Source organism: Gymnoscopelus microlampas (assembly GCF_963454915.1).
Source record: "Gymnoscopelus microlampas genome assembly, chromosome: 2".
NCBI classification, from domain to species: domain Eukaryota; kingdom Metazoa; phylum Chordata; class Actinopteri; order Myctophiformes; family Myctophidae; genus Gymnoscopelus; species Gymnoscopelus microlampas.
The window spans coordinates 38,591,940-38,612,582 of NC_139939.1; the positions used below are offsets into that span (position 1 = coordinate 38,591,940).

General features: G+C 40.2%; 2 protein-coding genes across 4 annotated transcripts in view; both read right to left on the reverse strand.

The window, feature by feature from the left end:
* The window catches only part of LOC311061277 (broad substrate specificity ATP-binding cassette transporter ABCG2-like), a gene marked incomplete at its 3' end in the record, with an annotated part of 15,701 nt that extends 9,864 nt beyond the window's left edge, over window positions 1-5,837 (reverse strand). Inside the window, exons 1-7 of the mRNA XM_084079832.1 lie at window positions 5,605-5,837; window positions 2,588-2,647; window positions 2,347-2,461; window positions 1,843-1,995; window positions 837-994; window positions 209-360; window positions 1-24 (exon numbers count right to left, since the gene is read on the reverse strand). The exon at window positions 1-24 is cut by the window's left edge and continues 8 nt beyond it. Of these exons, the coding sequence (XP_083935958.1) occupies window positions 1-24; window positions 209-360; window positions 837-994; window positions 1,843-1,995; window positions 2,347-2,461; window positions 2,588-2,647; window positions 5,605-5,816 (874 nt within the window). The 5' untranslated portion in view covers window positions 5,817-5,837. The remainder of the gene's footprint in view (window positions 25-208; window positions 361-836; window positions 995-1,842; window positions 1,996-2,346; window positions 2,462-2,587; window positions 2,648-5,604) is intronic.
* A 4,158-nt stretch (window positions 5,838-9,995) lies between these two features.
* On the reverse strand, window positions 9,996-20,083 carry ppm1kb (protein phosphatase, Mg2+/Mn2+ dependent 1Kb). Of its 3 annotated transcripts, none has more exons than XM_084068387.1 (7): window positions 19,953-20,083; window positions 17,809-18,316; window positions 16,403-16,503; window positions 13,856-14,021; window positions 13,170-13,314; window positions 12,658-12,792; window positions 9,996-12,557 (listed from the first exon to the last, which is right to left on the reverse strand). In XM_084068387.1, exons 2-7 carry the CDS (start codon window positions 18,273-18,275, stop codon window positions 12,426-12,428), a joined length of 1,146 nt encoding a protein of 381 aa, XP_083924513.1. In that variant the 5' UTR covers window positions 18,276-18,316; window positions 19,953-20,083; the 3' UTR covers window positions 9,996-12,425. The 3 variants fall into 3 exon arrangements, with proteins under 3 accessions (XP_083924513.1, XP_083924512.1, XP_083924514.1); XM_084068386.1 differs by having other exon boundaries at window positions 17,809-18,320; window positions 19,953-20,056; XM_084068388.1 differs by having other exon boundaries at window positions 17,809-18,313; window positions 19,953-19,971.
* Window positions 20,084-20,643: the final 560 nt, after the last annotated feature.

The window sequence follows — 20,643 nt, forward strand, 5'->3', positions numbered from 1 at the left end:
TGTTGTGAGGCTCACACGCATAACCTGGAACATAGTTACAACAATGATACAGATATTCAATAGTAATAATCTGGAACAGTTAAAATTATACAGATATTCAATAGTAATGACCTGGATACAGTATACAGTATATACTAGTATACAGTATACACATTTTCTTTTGTGACTGTTAGGTAGCAGTGTTATTCAGTTTGAGGAGTCTAGTCACCAATGTTGCTGAAGTAGTCCAGAGCATTTAGTGCAGGCCCATGGTACACCATTTTGCCACTAACCAGCAAGGTCAGGGTGTCAAAAAGTCTGTAGATGGAATACCGTGGTTGGTGGATGGACATGATGATGGTACGTCCATGACTGGCCATCCTAAAAACAGGAAGACAATAAAATGAATCCATTAAATCGAGGACTGAATTATGGCAGAATTCACCTCTGTCTCTGGACCCTCATATACTCTGTCTAACCTATTATTACAGTATATAGTATGGAACTAAACGAAAGCCTAATTTATGGTTCAACGTGTCGTGCAATGTGTCTTCATCACAAAGCACATCCAGTCTATAACGAAGCATAAATGCCAGACAAGTACATTTGAGCCAGGCTATTAAGGCTTTGAATATCATCTGTAAAATCTTTAAATACATTCTAAAACGTGCAGGCAGCCAGTATAGAGAGACCATCAGGCTGGGTGAATGCAGTTTGTGTCTTCCCCTTGTGTCTCTAAGGGTATCTATCAATAATACCAATAAAGGAAATACTAAGGAGCATTTCTTTGTCCATATTAGTTCTTATACCAAATAACTGACAAGAGGACATGCATTGTGTCAATCATTCCTCCTTACCTTTTCAGCAGCAGCAGGACAGAGTTAGCAGTGCTGGCGTCCAGGCCTGTGGTGGGTTCATCCAGAAAGAGAACAGAAGGGTCAATGATGAGCTCCATGCCAATGTTGGTCCTCTTCCTCTCTCCACCTGAGATCCCCCGGATCATCTGTGTGCCCACCTGCAGAGTTCCATTTCAAGTTAAATTAAAGTCACACTGTGTAACATTCATTATCCCCACCAGGCCAGAACGGCTGAAGGAAAATGATTACGTTTTCGCTCTGGTGAGCCTGTCCGTCCGTTAGTATGTCTGTCCTTCCGTTTGTTAACAGCAAATCTGTGGCACCGCTGGACTGATCGGTGTGAAACTTTGCATGCCCACATTTTTCACATAAGCCTGTTAAATGCGCCACTATGCAAACCTCACGTCAATCGGTACACATTATCGCTATCATGTGAGCTACATGTCACCTTTCTTCTTCCCATATCTCCCTGCTGCACTGTCCAATAAATCACAATTGTTTATGTAAAACAAGCAGATGTAATTTAATTTACTCTAATCACTCGTCAGTGAATGTTGTTGATTTGGAAGAATCCATTGCCTTGGTCATCGTCAGACAATGTCTTTTTTGGAGTTGGAGAAGATCAAATTCTCGTTACGGGGCTCCACTGGTAGTCATTGGGCAACCCTTGATCAATTATTTTGGAAGGTTGACTTCCCTTTCTCCAGAATGATTATCTGGGATATATAATGTAGTGACTGTGTCCTATAGTTTTAGTGTGGAACTGTTTCTGACAAGCAATTTCTCATTAGTATTCACTCTGTCAGGATAGGGATATGATATTATCTTAATAGCCTGTAGATGTGACAAATGACCCATACTTACATAGTACACTTATTTTTATTTTTATTATTATAATGTATTTTCCCATGTATGTGTAGGAGCAAATGGTTAGATTTTAAATACAAAATAAAATCACAACCCATTAACAAAAGATCTATCTAATACTTGACTTGGTGAAGCTTACCTTGGAGTCTGCCACTTTTGTGAGTCCCAGCTCTCTGATTAAGTGATTCACACGAGTCTCCTTCTCCCCCTGAGGCAATGAACTTGGGAGGCGCAGCGCTGCGGAGAAACGGAGGTTCTCCCGCACCGTCAGTGTACCCATCACCACATCATCCTGGAGGGGTGGGGTAACCAGAGGTTCAGCATCAGCAGTCAATGACTAAGGCCTAATTGATATGTCATATGATGGTGCTGACAATAAATGACAATAACATTCTTAAATTAGCTATTAACAGATTATTCAATCTAACAACACTTGAAGATCTGTTCTTTTTGGCAAATGACACCATCATATGATGATGAGCATAAATTGAGCTTAGGGAGAACAAACATTTTAATGCTTCTGTGTTTCTCAGTCTGACAAAGAGGGCGTTAGGGATTTTCTTCATGCTTTTCACAAATATTACATTGTTGGCTTTGTTGAAAACTTAAATAAACCAGGATGGGAGATGCAGCAAATGGACACCTGAACCACATAGCCTGAGAGACACTTGAAGTTGGTAGGCTGTGGAGCTCCATCTATGAGAACCTCCCCAGAGAGACCTGCCGGGTCCTTCCTCGCAGCCAGAACATCCAGGAAACTTTCAATTACAAAACAATGGAAAACAGCATCAATATCTACGTGTACAACAACTACAGGGCATGCAGATTGTTTCTTTTTTTCTCCAAACGGTATAGTGATAGGTGGAGGGGAGTGTATGACTCACGAGGACTTTCCACTTCCTGTCGGTCCAAGAATAGCGTTCAGACCAGGTCTCATGATTCCACTGCAAGAAGAAAATAGGTAGTTTGCTATTTTAACCAGCAGAGGTGACAGCCATCTTATATGCAAGTATTATTAATTAAATACAAATACAAACTGCGCAAAACTAGCCCAGTGGAGAAAGTCAGGAAAGACAGAATGACAAGAGACATGAGCTGAAGTCATCAGAATGACATGAGCTGAAGTCAATGATGAGAACAGTGAAGATGGGAAAGATGAGAAAGATGTGCACATCCTGGTAGTTCTTGATATAACCTGTGCCGGACCAAGAAAATCAACTAAAAAGTACAAAAAGTGAATGTCCGCTCTATTTGATGTGTGTGTGCGTGCGTGCGTGCGTGCGTGCGTGCGTGTGTGTGTGCGTGCATGAGTGCGTGCACATGTATGCGTGAAGCGTGCACAGTGCGTAAAGCGTGCACAGTGCCGGCCAGCGTGCGTGTCTTAAGTGGCGCAAGTGTAAGCTCTTTTAGGGAGAGATGAGTTGCTTGCATGGCAGCAGGATGTGGAAGCACGGGAAAGGCATCGACCTTAGACCGACCGACAGTTTGTTTCGCTGGATTGTTGTGCACTGTGCCTCCTCCTGTTTGTGTTTAATTAGTGTAATTACTTGCGGCTTTGTGTTGCAATCAGCTGCAGCTGTTAATACCGTGCGCACGCACACACACACACACACACACACACACACACACATACATACAAACAAACAAACAAACACAAAGTCACTTGTAGAAGCGGCAGTCTGCATGCCTCACTAAGCCTCTTTGGAAATTCATGATTTATTTATTATGTATTCATCAAAGCAAGTTCAATCAGATTACAATACGTTTGACCCGTTCGCATTCACAACAGATGCTCTAAAACTGTGATAATCCAGATTTTCACACCAACCCACCACACATACTTAAAAGGTTAGGTGTCTAAGAATGGAGAATAAAGATAATAAGAGAAAGGAGTAAATTATTATTTGACAGTACCCACTTAAACTGCTATCCAAAAGTCATTTTAATGAATAACATTTTATCTTAACCGATCTGTATGGTAGATATATGTAATATAACTATCACATCTGCAGTGGTTGGAGGTGGTCTCCCTATTCCATTTGAGAAATTTAGACCCTGGTGTCGGGTAGGACACCAACTCGTTGTAATACTGCCTCAAGCTCATAAGCACAATATCTTCCCTAACCATGCAGGGATTCCATATTGCCAGAGCAGTGTACATTTGTTATCTCATGTGGCAGGACATAAAACGGATAATACAGATTGTAGCTTTAAATATGAACACCCAAATATTGCCCATATTAAATCGGTGTTTATCAGCCCAAACATGACATGCCCTACATCAGCGTAAATTGACACGTCACATGCCCATATATGGAGATACCTGCATGTTGTTAGGCAATTTATGTCGCAGTACCAAGTAGCTGGATAATTCCCAAATATAGACATGACTGATATTTATACTCTGAAAATATATACATAAGAAAGTATCCAAACACAACTCTGGATGCTTCCACAGTGCAACTTTATTGAAAGGCAGCTTACGTTTCATTTGGTCTTGTCAGGTACATAATGAGTTGCGCGGTGGGAGCATCTAGAGCAGTGCACGGATAATTCTTTATACGTTTTTTAACTTAGTATTTTTTATCCTGCACCAGTCGAGTTTGTTTTTGGACGTGCGTGCATTACTCTGGACTGTATCTATGTCTGTGCACTAATATCATACTCATACTGACATCATAGCTGACTGACAGCATCCAATTGTGAGTACCAAACACTGAACATGCTGATCTTTGTTCAGCGTGTGCTGCCCGATTAGAATCCATTTGCATTTTAGAGACACTGAACAATGCTATTAAGAAAACGTTTTTATGTCAAAATGACAACATACAGTACTGTAGCATTTTTAAAACAAACTTCTCAGCTGCTACTTAAGTCTATGTTGTGGCACAAAAAGCACAGAGATAAAGATTGAAATAAGTGTGTCTTATGATTCCACAACAGAGCAGAACAGTTACACAACAGTATCAAAAAGACTGTGTGAAATGAAACTTAAAGAGAATTAAAAAGCAGGCTGAATTAAAACCCCATAGCGGCACATGTGACAAATTGTTAATTCGATTCCCTGGCACACTGCTCTTTAGTGCACCAGAGAGATTATATGCAAGAAACCATGCTTAATATCATATAATTAACACTAGAGCGGGAAAACTTGTGTGAAATTATGCATGTTTCCATGGGAAATGTCAGGTAAATGTAATACCGTTAGAGAGAAGTTATTTAAAAGTCAGTCCGTGGTTGGACATTATGTTGGGAAGATTCAAGTCTTTGGTCTCATCCTGTGGTTTCTCATACTGATGATCTTGATGCAGAGTTTACACCTGCATTCTATTCTACAATGTATAAGGTACAGCAGCACATGGCACTACAGCAGGGGTCTTCAACGTCTTCAGCCCAAGGACCCTCTAGCTGAGAGAGAGATGAAGCAGGGACCCCCTCTATATTGTATAAAATTGTGTTTCATTTTCAACCTTTTTTGTTTACGTGGTCTGCTCTTTTTTCCCTCTACACCGATAGCTCTTTGCCAAAAATAGCCGATCTACAAGATAAGCAGTAGAATAGCAGATTGTATATCTGCTATTTTTGGCTAAAGTTCTCCTCAGAAAAGGGATGCCAGGGTTCAAGTGGTTAAGGTAAAATAAAAAATGCTATCACACAAAGATTTGGCGGACCCCCTGTAGTAACTCTGAGGACCCCCTAGGGGTCCCGGACCTCCTGTTGAAGACCCCTGCACTACAGGACATAGTGATGTGATTGAAAACAGACAGACAGACAGACAGACAGACAGACAGACAGACAGACAGACAGGCAGACAGACAGACAGACAGACAGACAGACAGACAGACGGAGAGAGGAGAGGAACAGGGACAAAGCGAAATACAATAACAGTTTCACCACTAACTTGAGGTCCATCAGTATTTGCCTGGGTGTGGTCTTCTTTTTGCAGAGGAAGCCGGACTTCAGCTTCACTTTGTACTGGATGTCGTGAAAACTCACAGTGGAGCCAGGCGGCTGCTTGGCCAGCTCCACGGCCGTCAGGACCTTTGACATGGCCGTCCCATTGGTGCCAAGATCTTCCACCATGGCGATGTGTATGTGGTTGGCTCTCTCCATCACCCTCTGTAGAGAACACCCTGTCAGGTTGGAAAATTGATCAGGAACTGACAGAATGAAACGAGATAACACACAATAAAGAAGCAAGGACCTGGATACAGATAGGGCCGCAACTATCGATTATTTTCTAAGCGATTATCCTATCGAGTGCTTTTTCGATGAATAATTTTCTTTTTTTAAATATATATATATATCTAAGTGTCAGAGGCTTTGCTGTTTTGTGTGCGGTTAATGTGCAGCTTTACAATACTTAACACTGCCAACATTCTAAGAGCCTACTTAACACAACTTGTTTGTTTTTGCCCCCTTTTTCTCCCAAATGTAGTCGTTATGTCAATTAATTCCTCCCCACACACATGTGTGTGTGCTGTTGTCACTGCTGTTGTGTCCTACTGACTCATCTGCCAGTGAGGAGCACCCACTGGGAGGACGTAGAGACTTCGTCCTACTCCTCCCGCTCAACACTCCCTGCTGACAGGTGCCGCCCCGGCCCATAGGATTACGTGCAGTGACAATTATCACCCTCCCTGCCCGACATCCGTCCAACGAACACGGGCCAATTGTGTTCGTATAGAGTAGACGCTCGACAAAGCCAGATGCACCGCAGTGGATTCAAACCCACAACCTCTGTGGTGGTGAGCAGGCACTTTACCACTGCGCCATCCGAGCGCCCCTCCATGTGGTCCTAAGAGTCTCCCTCTAACTAATGGTGGTGAGTGATGGTTCAGTTGAGTGGCGAGCTTGGAGAACAAGATGACACCAGGCAGTATCACACAACAAGTTCTAAAGCTTATCACACACACAGTACTGGACACATGACATGACCAGAAGATATGACAAATGGAAAAGAACAGAATGAGTAGGAAAACAACAAATGCATTCTCAAATCATTGTGCACAAGGTCAGTCTGATGAAGCAGTTGATGGCCATGGTGTCAAGTGTATCAGCATGTGCTTGCTTATGCAGATGAGAGTGAATCATCAGATCAGCAGATAAATGTCAGTCCTAATAATCATAATAATACACAACACTACCAACACTCATCATAACACTACCAATTCTTTAACATTAACCACTGTTAACACTATGATATGTTATATTTAACACTATAGGCAACTGTGAACACTACTACTTATGTTAACAATACCAATAGGCTACCTAACTAACACCAACTATGAACTTGAAGTGCTACTTTGACAATAGTAGCCTAACTACCAACACTGTTTACTCTACCAATAGGCTACTAACAACCCCAACATCATTAATAACTAGTCTACAATGCTATGTTGATGAATTGAATACATAGGACCACAATGGAAACAAGTCCCAAAGGACTTTTTTTGTGTTATCCTTTTAGCTCAAATGTCTTACTGTACCTTGTGCCGTTTACATTTCTGTCTAATAAAGTATTCAATCAATCAATCAATCAATCAATCAAACAAACAATACTAACAAGCCCACACTACGTTCTAGTCAATGCAGTAATCTAACAATTAGCCAACAAACAATGCGCACTAGGCCTGAGGATATCTAATTGAATTATAATATCAAACGTAAATTAAGTTTTGATTTTACATTTTTGATTCACAACGTATAGAAAACAATGGCTCAATCCAAATTAATTCAAATTAAAACGACCGTGGCGTAACAGATTCGCAATGTAAACGTAGGCCCCCCCGACCCGTAAACGTTGCAACACTGCATGTGAAGTCTGCCGTTAGGCTTGTTGCAAGTCAACAAACATACGATTCGAATTGAAGGAATCAAGGATTATCATGACAACGTGAATGAGATCGTTTCACTTTCAGTCAGCTAGGCTACTTAGTACTTACTCAACGAATCTTGGAGAAAGCCACAGCCAATGTGGTGGAAGTGTTTGTGTAGTTATATCTTCCACTCCGGATCCACGCGTGTATGAAGGAACTTGAGAGGCAGTGCATTTATAGCCTAGTTGAAGACAGTTAGATGTAGGAGGAAAGTGAGGAGGGTCATTCACTGGCTGCAGGGCTAGGTAACCTCAGGGAGTGACAGATGCTTCACTGACTCACTCCCACCCTAGGGTAAAATGTGTTTCAGTAAAATTAACACGTTGTAAGGATATTTAATAGAACAGTGGGTTTCAACCTTTTTCATATCAAGGAGGGTCCATTATTTATTCGGCATTTGAGCCACGGACCACCCTTTGATGAGATTTAGACTTTAGACAAGACTTAAACTATTTTGTAATCGTTGGATATACAATTTTGACCACAATTCCATGCTGTATTGATGTTGGTACCATAGGAGAGATTACAGGGAAACGTTGATCAAAAAAACAATTATTCTATATTCTCTAATTTTGTAGACTTCTTGTAAATTAAGTAATGCAGATGTCTACAATAATTTGACTATTGAAAGCGTAAAATGAAACCAAATGGACCAGTTTAATTTTACACTCTCAAGAGTTAAAGATCTATTAAGGGTCCATTTGGTTTCCAACTCTCCATGATTTAGCTGGGTACCACCTGGAACCCCTTCAAGGACCACTGGTGGTCCCCGGACCACTGGTTGAGAACCACTGTAAAATAGAATTCAAAAGTGTTTAAAGTAAGTTTGCCCTATCCCATCCATCCCTGAATGGGCTTGCTGGAAAATAGAAATAGCATCTGAGAGAAATATTCATTCAAATTGATTAAATAAATTATGAAAACATATTTGAATATTTGTATTATATACTATATTTATTCCACACAGAATCAAAGGAGCCTGGTGGCTTGGTTCCAGCTGACTTAAAATCATTTATATAAATATTTTTTGAAATCTCTATGGGGGAAATGAATGTTTTTTTTTATCTGTGGCACCACAAAATAGCCACTACTACTATGCCCTATTCACAGAAATCTTATAATGAGCTGAGGACCAAGCAATTACATGAAGTGGTCCTTGTGGTTCTCAACCTCTTCAGGCTGTGACCCCCCAAAATAATCGTATTCGAACTGGGGACCCCACAAAATAATCATATTTGAACTGCGGACCCCCCAAAATAATAATATTTGCTTGGGACCTCTCCACCCTGATAAGCACTTGGAATGTAAGAGTTGAGGCATTACATTTTGTTTGATTCGGTTCTACAGATCTACAAGCTCACAACTTGTGAGCTTGTCGATCGCTATATTCAAAATGTTTGCCTCTTTCTTATTTGACTATCTGGCCAATGTTTGACCCGTTTTTATAGTAGGTTTAGTATAGTATAGTTTGTTGATTACTTTCGATGCCGTAATGGTCTTTTTCTTTTCTTTCTTTTTAAGGTCTTAAAAGGTCTTAAAAGGTCTTAAAAGTCCTTAAATTGTCACTTCACTGTCATCAGGGGACCCCCCCAAAATCATGTGGCACAGGTTGAGAACCACTGCTTTAACCAGCTGTTTCCTTGGTGAAAGCAACTATGTTGCATGACTTAAATGGTGCCCTCTTCTGGACAATATAAGTTGTGCTAAACAGAACTCAAGTCAGATGGTGTTTCCAAGAGAAAACCAACAGAAAACGCTTTGGGAAAAATTTGAATTTTGAATATTAAAATGTTCCTGCGATTCTTGTTATGCAATACTTCATGCACACTCGAGGTAGGCTAAGGAACCTCTGCCACAAATCGCCCTCATGGTGGTGCTATAACCACACACTTCATGTTTTGGCCTATAACTCTTGAAACATAGGTCATACAATCAAAATCCTTTTTTCCCTGGATTCCTTAAATCATGGGACTTTTTGCTACTACTCCTATAAATGTTGTCCATAACTCACACAAATCTTTAGGCTATGTATCATCTCTGGAGTCAGGTGACCAAGACGTATCAAGTCAGATTTGTCAGATTCCCTTCAAATTGGCTGACAGCCTTCCATAGTTTGCAGGCCCGGGGTATGCAGGCCGGCCTGGCGGAGACCTGCGACCTGCACACTTTTCTAGTGTTTGAATAATACAAATAGCGTAGAAAGTAGAGTGCAAATAGCAATAGACAAAATAATGTGTAGAGCCTCAGTGATTTTGAAAGTCAACATAAAATGTTCCTCACCACCTTCAACCTGCCCCCCCCCCTCTCATAGTCATGCAGAATTCGAACACCGTACCACTAAACAGTTAAGTGTTTCTGTGTCACACATTCCATTATTTATATAAGGAAACAAGTTTTAAAAACCTACTTTTTATTTAGAGAAATGCATTATGTACATCATGATTCACAAATAGAGAAGGCTGCAAATACAGTACTACTACAGTCTGGCTGAAACAGTCACACTTATGCACCAAGAACAGGTCATATCTAGTATAGATATGGTATTATACAGAGGCTATACACAATATATTAATAAAAACAACAGAACAGGCCATACAGTAATACAAATAGTACATGACAAGCCTTGTGAGGAAGAAAATGACAAAAACAATTAGTGCAGTGTGTTTCTTACCCCTGTGTGTTCAGGGTCAGAAGTGGGTCCCGAGATGTGGAGAAAAAAAAACTACCGGTAATTATAGAATAGAATATTGTGTTATTTAATCTATTGGGCCTTGATTTGTTAAATGTGGGTGCCAGTGCAAAACCTGTTTATAACTGTTGGAACAGTATGGAGAAAGTCATTATCATTAATAAAGGCTGCTGTCTGTACAAGTGTTGTATAACCGTAAAAGCCTTTGAGATATGTTAGTGGGGGAAAAGTATATACATAACATTCATAAAGGATGTTAGATGAACACAATTGGTTGCAAAAAAAATCAGTATCTCACAAACGGAACGATTATAGTTCAAAGTCAATAACATGACAAGCATGAACAGTGTTGCCATTTCAGCAACTTGGAAGAACACTGAACACAGTATCTAGTGAACGGCAACTGTAAATGGAGAACATTTGGCTGTTGAATGCCTCCTTGCATTGATAAATATACACCTCAGTGTAAAATGAAGTTTTTGTTCAACTGTCAGACCTAAAGTCCCTTTCCTTTCTCACTACCACAGCTTCAGAATAAATAGTATCACTATTCAGGTAACAGGGTTTAGGTCAAAAAGATAGGACAAGAATAACAGCTCCACTTTCACATGACTTTGTATTTTGGAGTTAAGCAGGAGTTTAAAAGAGGGTTTAATACAAACATTCTTGTGTCAAGATATGGCTCTTGGCTAAGCAATACGTTTGTTTAGCGTTCAATTAAGTGTGCTGCTCTACGAGTAGTGACAGGAACATGTACTGTAATTGATTATTGGTTCATACATCACATTCCCTGCACCATGAGAGCATGTTTCAGTGCTTTAGAGCAAATCACACCACCAGCTGTACGCAAAACAAGTGCTTATAAGTACTAGCAGTGAGAACACACATTTGGTAAGTATTTTGGTATGCAAGTGAGATTCTCCTAAGCTTGTATGTAGAACAGTACATAAAATGTAATACACTAATGGTTAGCTTGAAATTATGAAATATACATAAATATACCTTAATTATATACAAAACTCACAAAATAGGGGATTTCTGTACCCAAATAACTTTTTTAGTACACTAGTGAAACCTATTCACGATCAGCAAGTTTCAATTATGTTCTGATTGCATACTGCAAGGAAGAACAAAACTGTCAGATTGACCCATTGGAATGCCATGTAGCATTTTCTAGCATTCACATGGAGAACTAACTCCCTACAACTTTCCAGACTGATTTTCAATTCCTCTCCCACCTCAACATTCAAGCTTGTGCATCAATGCACTTTGTGGGGAATTACAATAATGTTATCAACACAAAATTGACAAAATGTCATTACATATACATTGCAAAAGGCAGAGGGCGTTGCACAAATTTGCAGAACTACTCAAGAATTCGGGCCAAAGCTTGCTCCAAAGTGGAACATATATGCATTCTGTAATTCTGTGCAATCTACGAATGGTAAAGGGAAAAAAAGAGATTCACAATTCTTTAGAATCAATTGGATATTTCCCTCATCGTGTTTCTCACCATTGACCAATATACCCGTACCGGAATTGTTTTCAAGAGGTCTTGTGTTAAAATGTATTTGATATTTTACCAATTGGGAGGATGCACACTACTGTCAATTATAAATATTTGCATGTCATTGAACTTTATTTTCCCTCTCTGCCATTGTACTTTAGGTTAGTAGTTCAAACATTGACACTGAGAACTGTTCCGAGCTAAAAGTCTGCAAACTTAAAAACCAGGACAACTCAAATGAAGATGCATTTAAACACGCATGCTTCATCTTCAAATATTAACAACTAATGTAGGGTTGGTAAAATATTTGTTCAGTGATGGCTTACAATGTAACCATGAATAACATTCTGCCTTGAAGATTCTTAGCTGTTTAGCAGCAATGAAGTCATTGCAATCCTACAGATACCGTATGATTCAGGACGTGTTCCATTTTAAGTGCACAATCGGCCCACAGCCTCTCGTCTCACCGAGTCCAATAAATACCATGCTACTCTAAAATGACACACTGGTAACCCTACGGTATTATTTTCACTTGGGCTCACTGCACTCTTCACAACTGTATCCAAAAGGGGCACCATTGTTCAAAAGACTATATTGCACATTAATGGGGTCCACCATAAAACTCCCCCCATTCCCATCCTCCCTAACTAAGCGTAACGGCCACTGGACACAAAGCTTCGACTGAAAGAGAAACTAGTATCAGCGCTCTTCTGTTTTCCCCAGGCACCGAATGGGACCACAATAATTGTGCTGTTGTCCTCCGAGCCGTAGTGCAGGGCCTGAGACAGAGAAGACTGATTGTTAAAAACATGGAAAAGGAGTGCTGGCCTCATCTGTGTTTTATAACAAACCTAAACAAATCTAAAGCAAACTTGATACCTGGTCAGAGATCCTCTGGGCGGCCTCTTTGGGGTCATGGCACTGGTTGATGACATCACAGATCTCCTGGCTGTTCATGATGAAGTTAATGCCATCGGTGGTCAGCGCCACGAAGGAGTCATGAACATGGTGCAACTGAAGGGAGTGAAGGTATGACAGTTTCCATAGTTTTAATATATATTAGTCTTAAGCTCCATTTATTCTAATCAACTAATATGATGGAGGGAACAGATCATGTTAACACAATGCTTAATATATTTCTTCTGATTTAAACAAATTATGAAGGCACAGACATATTTTCAACACTAGGTACTATCTCTGAAACCAGCAGTAATTCACAGTGAAAAAGCCCCTATGTCTGGCAAAAGATTTTAGATAAATAAAGAAAAGAATACACAAAATGATATAGAAATGTGTTGTCATTTTTGGTTTCATAAAGTGTAATTCCTGCTAAACTGACCCTGTCACATCTCTGTATGAGATGCGACAGGTGCCAGGTTTCAGACACCTACCATTACCCTCCTGGTCTCGGGCTCAGCGATGACACCGGTGTTCTTGAGGTCAAAGTCTCCAATGCTGCGTGTCATGGCCAACCTTCCGTTTACATTGGGCTGACCCAGACTGTTCCATGTCACAAAACCTCCACTCTTCTTTATCCTAGGTAGTGAGAGGGAAGTACACCAGGATTCAATGTAGAGGAAGGAGTGAGGCAGAAAAACAGAAGGGGTGGGGGGAGGAGGCAGAACATACAGTAAAGAGAAGAACAAGGATGAGAGAAGATGTAAACTGTGAGGATGAGATTGACATACGGTATACGTAAGGGTTGGAGTTCGATAGCTGGTGCTTGCATATGTAGGCTACCTGACGTTGTGACACTGAATATTTTCTTAAAATGAAGCATGCTGACCCCAGCACTGATTTTGCAGACTGAGCTGATCCCAACATTTATTAAATCAATTTTGAAGCTGTATACAAGACTTGGTTGAAAACTATCCCTTAAACAGAACTTGGCCTATTACTTTAATTGACATTGACATTGGATTTTCATCCTACCAGGATGTTAATTGCATTCACTTGGCATGCTTGTAATTCTAGCTAGTTAGAAGTGGTAGTGGTATACCAGCTGTACTCGGGTTTCTGACAGCCAGAGTTGGGATCCACAGCTCTACTGTAATCTTAGCTATTCTCATGTGCGCACCTCTCTTTCTCGTCCTTCCTCTCAGGGGTGTGGTCGACAGTGAGCTTAAGGGCCTTGCCCTTGCGGCACATCATGGCGCGGCTATCGCCAACACTGGCGACCACCAGTTCAATGCCATCCCTCAGCAGAGCCACGGTGGCCGTGGTCCCAGGGTTCATCCCAGGCCCTATACAGGAATTTAAGAGAACATCAGTGGTGAAGTGGATGAGGTTTACTCAAGAGGCACACACAAATAGACAAAGCTCACAAAATTGTCTAAGCACGTTCACACTAACAAATACAGGGGTTTCGCTATACACACATACATCCATTCTCACCAACGCACACTCACGCATGTGTGAGAAGTCATACAAAGGGGGATCAGCTACAAATTTGCTAACATACAATAGAGGAGACAGAGTCACATGCAGGTGAAACTGTTTATGGCACTGAGTTGAGAGACAGAGTAAATCTTGTAGCAGAGTGTAATGGAGTGGGACAGTGTCTGGCAGAAAACATCAGAACGATTGAAGTCTGAAACAAGTGCACTGCATTGCATGCATCTACTTAACATCGCTGATACTGTTTTAACTCAATAATTATGACAAAGTGGGTCTATGAGCTCAGCTGTAGGGATTGGTATCGTTAGGATTTATCATCAGCGGATTCCTGATCTGCTGCTAATCGGGAATGTGCTCCTGTGTTTCTGCATTTGCGTGTGTTGTGGGAGCGGTGTTCCACGTATGTGATAATATCCATATGCGTGTAGTCAGGGCCTAAAACATTTGCTTTACAAAATAGCTTAATTTTTGCTGGTCTTATTCTTTGATAATTTTTTCTTGTGAAATAAACCTGCTCTCAATTCAACATAAGATGATAAATACTCAATTTCATACCAGTGCCTAAAATTAACACTTTGATGCATTCAGTTTTAAGTAATTCAAATTAGTTATGTTTTTGAGTTATTTCTATTACACCAACAAACAGAGCAGTTGTGCAAGCTAATTAAGAAGTTATCATCCCCAAAACGATGGTCCCTCCAGGCTATGGGATCTAGACCATCAACTAATCATTTACAACGCTCCTCTTGCCAATAATGAAATGTACCTCATCAGTTAGTATGCTAGAGCATAGTAGACCACCCCAGTAAAACCTATGTTTATTAAAAACAAAAAGCACCGTTTGCCCTTGACTTAGAACCAGAGTGAAATTGGCACTGGTTCTCAGTACCCATCCTTAAAGAGCTTTAATGCTTTTGATATTCCCATATAAAATGTGAGGATTTCTCTCTGAAGGGCTTTAATATGTTGGCAGGCTGCGCATATTAATGTATGTTATCACAGACCCTGGTGTAAAATGAAATGTAAAATTACTATATCTGTCACAGATATAGCACAAATATTGAAAAAGGAACAGAGTGCACTTCACTGAAAATAATGTTCAATGAGCAGGAGACACTACCATTTTGATTATTACTTTGGATGACAAAGTCTTTGCAGGTTCACACTGAGATGAAACATTTGTCTCGACAAGCAGCTTTGCAAACACTTTGAGAGAGAGAGAGAAAGAAGAGGAAGGAGGAGAGAGAAAGTTAAGGAACCTTCCAGTAGTCCAGGATAGGACCCGCTGGACTCTCCTTCATTATCTAGCCCCTCGCCATCCACAAAAGGCGCCAGGGCCTCTAGCTCTTAGCTGGGTCTGCAGCTGCCGTAGATAACATGCACACACACACACACAGGCATATTGGGACATTTCACACAGCGTGGCCAATGTAAAGCCACATAAAGATATGCTAACTTCTATGTCAGTAGATTATGGAAATCAGATAAGATGGCTGGCTGTAAGTCAAACTTAGCATAACAGTCTTTATATGACAAGGACAAACATTGGTAGCTTAATTGTTTTTTGCTTTTCTACTTTTGAAGAATCTGAACAGTGCGCATGAGGCGACTTTGAATAACGTCTAGCCGCCAAATAAATGCTCGTCTTAAAACACTAAACAATGCAGTTAAATATAAAGAATACATTTTAGCTTCAAAGGTGGAGGCAATGAACTACTGATGATTGTATTTAAGATTAAACGAATCCTAATTAAGGTTTTTTAGAGACCGCATCAATGATTAAAGTCATACTGCGTAACATGTCTTTATGGTGACACCTCTGGTCTGTCAATGGTCTGCCAAAACAGCGAGTTCCAGAATTCAGTTAGAAACAAAACAGAAGTACTTCTCCAAAACGAATGCTGCAGGGTCCTAACTCTGAGGATATTTTGGAAAGCAACAGTGTTGTCAGAAATTGTATGCATTAAGTTTAAAATACATACATTAAAAATGTATTTCCAGTACATTTCCAGTGCCTGTGTATCAAAAATAACTTTTAATTGAAAAAGTTACACAGTATAACTTTAAGCTATCTTCAGTTAAAAAACAATAACTGCCCCCGAGACTTTTAATGGTTACATATATGACAGGAAAAAGAAATACTTCAAAAACCAAGTAGGTAAGTAAGTTTTGAAAAAAAAGAATTTGAGCATCTCCAGTAACCAACATGCCCTGATGAAGAACCTACCAGTTGGAGAGAAGTGGAGGTGCCTCATGAAGGCTTTGTCTACTTCGAGGAAGGCTTTTGTCAAAACCAATTCCAGATTTTCCTCCTCTGCAACAATGTCCCTGAAATAACCAGAGTGTCAAAATTATAGTCTTTGTTATCATCCAACATTTGTTACTGCCAAAAAACATAAAAACACAGTAGCTAAATGTATTAGTCAAGATAAAGAATTATTCCCGAGTAATGCTGTAGTGCTGAGGTTAACTGTTCTCTAAAGATGGCAATGATGGTCCATCAGTCCAAAACTTTGGTCCTAAAAAAATATATATTGAAAACTACTGGCTGGATTGCCATGGAATTCCAAACGATTCCCAAGCAAGCTTAGCTCGCAGGCCAGCCCCTTAGTTTTCATTGACTTACACTTGTGGGCTCTGATTAGTCGGCAAAGCCCCAGGCTACTGTCATGGCGGCCCCACAGAAATTCCCATCCTTCGCAAACTTTATATTCTCCTGCCATCAAAGTGCCACTTCATGAACTTGAAACATTTTTTCAAGTTCATAACGTTAGCTACAGTACTCACTCAATATGTGATCATTTCACCCGTTTCAATTGAAACGGGCGCAGCCCCCAGGGGGGCCCCGACTGATGGTCAGTCAGGTCCCCCCCCCCCCACGTGCATTATTTTGCATGGACACATTTTGCAGAACCATTCCCACCAGCAGCTTTTTCAGAGCGCATTTGTCGCTCACAGAAAGCAGCACAATAGACAGTGAAACATTGTCATATTTAAAATCACATCAACATTACTCACATAGCTTAACTGATCTTCTCTAGCCTATCTCTAGCCCTCTGCTCAAAGCCTGTATCAACAGAATATGTCCAGTCCTAGAAAAGGGGAACTGGTGATGATTATATTCCATTCTAAATGATAGAATTTCGCTTATTTGTGCATGTCAGAAAGTCTAATATCATGTGGAGTAAACAGGACGTAGACCAGATTCAATCAGGGCTTATCTAAATGAATCATCTGATTATTTTTGAAAGAAGGCTCATGTAACGCAGACTGGTGTCAAATGTGCACCGTGCCAACTTGGAAAGCTGGCGCAAGATGAAAACATGCTTGAGAACACACAATGCCATTGACAATACAATGCACATCCTTAAGGCCGCTCCTGCCCAGTATTTTGATATATCCATTGCTGTAACCCTTGCCTTGCTATGCATCACATGTCTATAATGCATTATAAGCATACTCATAATTATAATCTGCTTATAACACAGTATAATTATGGTTATAACTTGATTACTCACAATGCTTTATAACAATAAGCATAACATAATAAGAGTCGAGACTTGCCACCTTTAATCCCTCTGCGTATGTGCTTTTGTGTACCGGTACATCAAACCTTCCTCCAAGTTGACTTACTTGATATACTTCTTCATATACTTGTCACAGAAGTCAGCGGCCTCCGGTCCTCCATGCCCATCAAACACAGCAAAGTAGAGAAGGTTATCGGTCATCTGGGAGATCTGGAAGCGGTCTTCATTCTCTCTCCGCTGGCCGATGAGTGAGGCACAACCCACCCTGGATAAGTTGACCTTGGGGATGGGCTTGCCGTAGCGGATGCTGGACGGCAGCAAAATGGGCTCATCAATACGATTGTCCCAGATGCCGAATGAGTCCCAGGTGGTCGGACGGCCACTGCTGTCTGGGTCAAACCTTGTGTTGCTGGCACGTGAACCTGAAGGGCTGTGGAAATGTCGGCGGGCAACAAAGTAACGGAGGTGGGTGTCCTGTTGAAATGGGACAACTAGGGCCATCTGGAGGAGGCTGCCACGACCCAAGTGAAGCCCGCCGCACTTTGCCAGGCGCACAAGACAGGCTGTTGACATTCCCCTGACAGCACAGAAGACTCAGGAGGAAGATGGACCTGCTTTCTGAACACAAAGGAGTAGAGTAAATAGAAGCTTGGCCCATGCAAATATTTCCGCATGGGTGTCACTGACAATGACTTTTTTTTTTCTTTTTTCTCAGGTCAAAGTCTGACCCCAAACCCAACAAAGATTAACTCAACTTTATGTGCATAGAGCTTAAAAGGAGTAGTTCACCCAAAAAATGACTTTCCCCTCCAATAGTATCGATAGCGAAACCAGGATTGTACTAAACAACTATCCTAAATTTGTATAATTCCATGCTTTCGTTTTCCTTTAGAATATCTAAAAAAAAATCAAAACAAGCTACAGAAAAATAACACTTAACTAATAACTTTCTGGTCCTTGCAGATATCATAATGTAGCAGACAGGACATTGAGTACATTTCATTCAAACATAGCAGCAAGGTCAAATTACATAAACCAATAGTACATGACTATAATAACATAACTCTATATATAGCCTACGTATTTAGGTGATAAAGAGTGTATGCTATACAATAGCAAATTGTAAATTAAAGTATTAAAGTAAAGAATCAAAGAACGTATAAGATGCATTTTTTGTATACATTTTTTTATATTTTTTGGGGAAAATGAAAAAAAATCAATACAATAAAAAATAAATAAATGAAAAAAGTAATCGAAAAAACACGGCCCCCTCGTGTATTAGGAGGGCAGGGTGAGTCACCAGAAGCAAGGACGGGTGTTTTTGATGAATCTAACATGTTAAAAATGGAGTTTGAAGTTATAATGGGTTTGTATAGGAAGGGGGCGTGTCTGACAAAATGAATAACAAATATCTAAATACTGAATAGAGCAACTTAAAAACGGTCTGGGGGGCTCTCAAAACCCTGAGTAGACAATAAAATGACCCAAAGTTTTTTTGAAAGTGAAGTAAAAGTACTCATTATGCAGAATGTCCCATTTCACAAGTTTTCAAAAGTATGTATAAAAATCTAAAGCTCACAATTCGCATTGTGAGCTTGTAGATCGGCTATTTCAAATGGCCTGAAGTGGGTAATGTATGTTTTGTAATAACAATCAAAATCTACAAAGTAACTAGTCACTGAAGTTTTCAAATAATTGTGGTGGAGTAAAAGTATAATATTAGCCTTTGACATGTAAGTACTGGAAATTGGAAAAACTACAGTAAAGTAAAAAAAATACCTCAAAATTGTACTGGTACAGTACGTGAGTAAATGTACTTGATTACTTTACACCACTGTCTACTGTAGCTAACGTTATGTAATTCATTTCTAAATAAGTCATCTTTACAGCTCTGAATGACGCAACACCACCTTCGCCCTGCTGCAGCCTGATGTTTAGCTAGCAGACATTAGCTCCAGTATATCATGGAATACGGAAACAACAATGTATAGAACTACTGCTTTGTTTTTACATGCATTAAATACATGTCTATATTCCCATGCAAGTACAAAACACAACAACAAACACGCCCGTTGCAGTTTCATCTTATACAACGTCACATTACATATCTATACCGTTAGGCCGACGTACTAACGTTAGCTAATTAGCTTTAGCAATGTGAAGAATGTGTGAAAGGACTCGAGAAGGACGGATGTCGGTTATTTTATCCATTTGTTCCCCCGGTTTTTTTGTCGGTTATTGGAATCTTACCTCGGATGTTTTTAAACAGCTATAATGCTGCACGTTGTTTGCGCTGGTGTTTTTGAGAGGTACTGGAACGTGTGAAATCTGAATGAAACCCGCCCTTGTATCAACACTGTTTTACACCAGCAATGTTATCAAACAAGAGCATTGTTGCCAGATGTTGTGAGAGAAATAAGCAACCAGGTCTGTGAAAACAAGCCCCAAAGAAGCAACTAGGCCAGTGGTTCTCAAACTTTTTCATGTGTAGGACCCCCAAAATGATATGTATTTGGCTACGGACCCCCCCATCTCAAAATATTTTGTGCCAGGGATTTTTCTAAAATAGCAGATCTACAAGCTCATAATATAAATTATTATTATATATTTTTCTGGGGACCCCCTGGTACTCCCCCCAAGGACCCCTTGGGGTCCCCAGACCCCACTTTGAGGCCACATGACATGAGCACTTTTAGATCTGCTATTTTCAAAAACTCTAAATAAAATGTGGAATATCAATATTTGGATTATTGTTTTGAAACATTCTAACAACACAAATGCTCCCCTGGGCACTAAACATTTTCATGAAAATATTTGAGAACCACTGGTTTAAATAATAATTAAAATCTTTGGAAGTAAGCCTAAATAAGCAAGTACACTTTAGAAACAAGCCCAAAAAAACGCAACCAGCAACTACCAATATTTTCAAGCAACTACACAG

Bases quoted from the DNA above. Each gene is read 5' to 3' on its own strand.
- ppm1kb (XM_084068387.1), bottom strand. From the start codon at position 18,275: ATGTCAACAGCCTGTCTTGTGCGCCTGGCAAAGTGCGGCGGGCTTCAC. The intron at 13,315-13,855 runs GTGCGCACATGA...CTCACTACCTAG, and splicing joins AGGAAGGACGAGAAAGAGAG to GATAAAGAAGAGTGGAGGTT. The intron at 12,558-12,657 runs GTATCAAGTTTG...TCTCTGTCTCAG, and splicing joins CCCAGAGGATCTCTGACCAG to GCCCTGCACTACGGCTCGGA.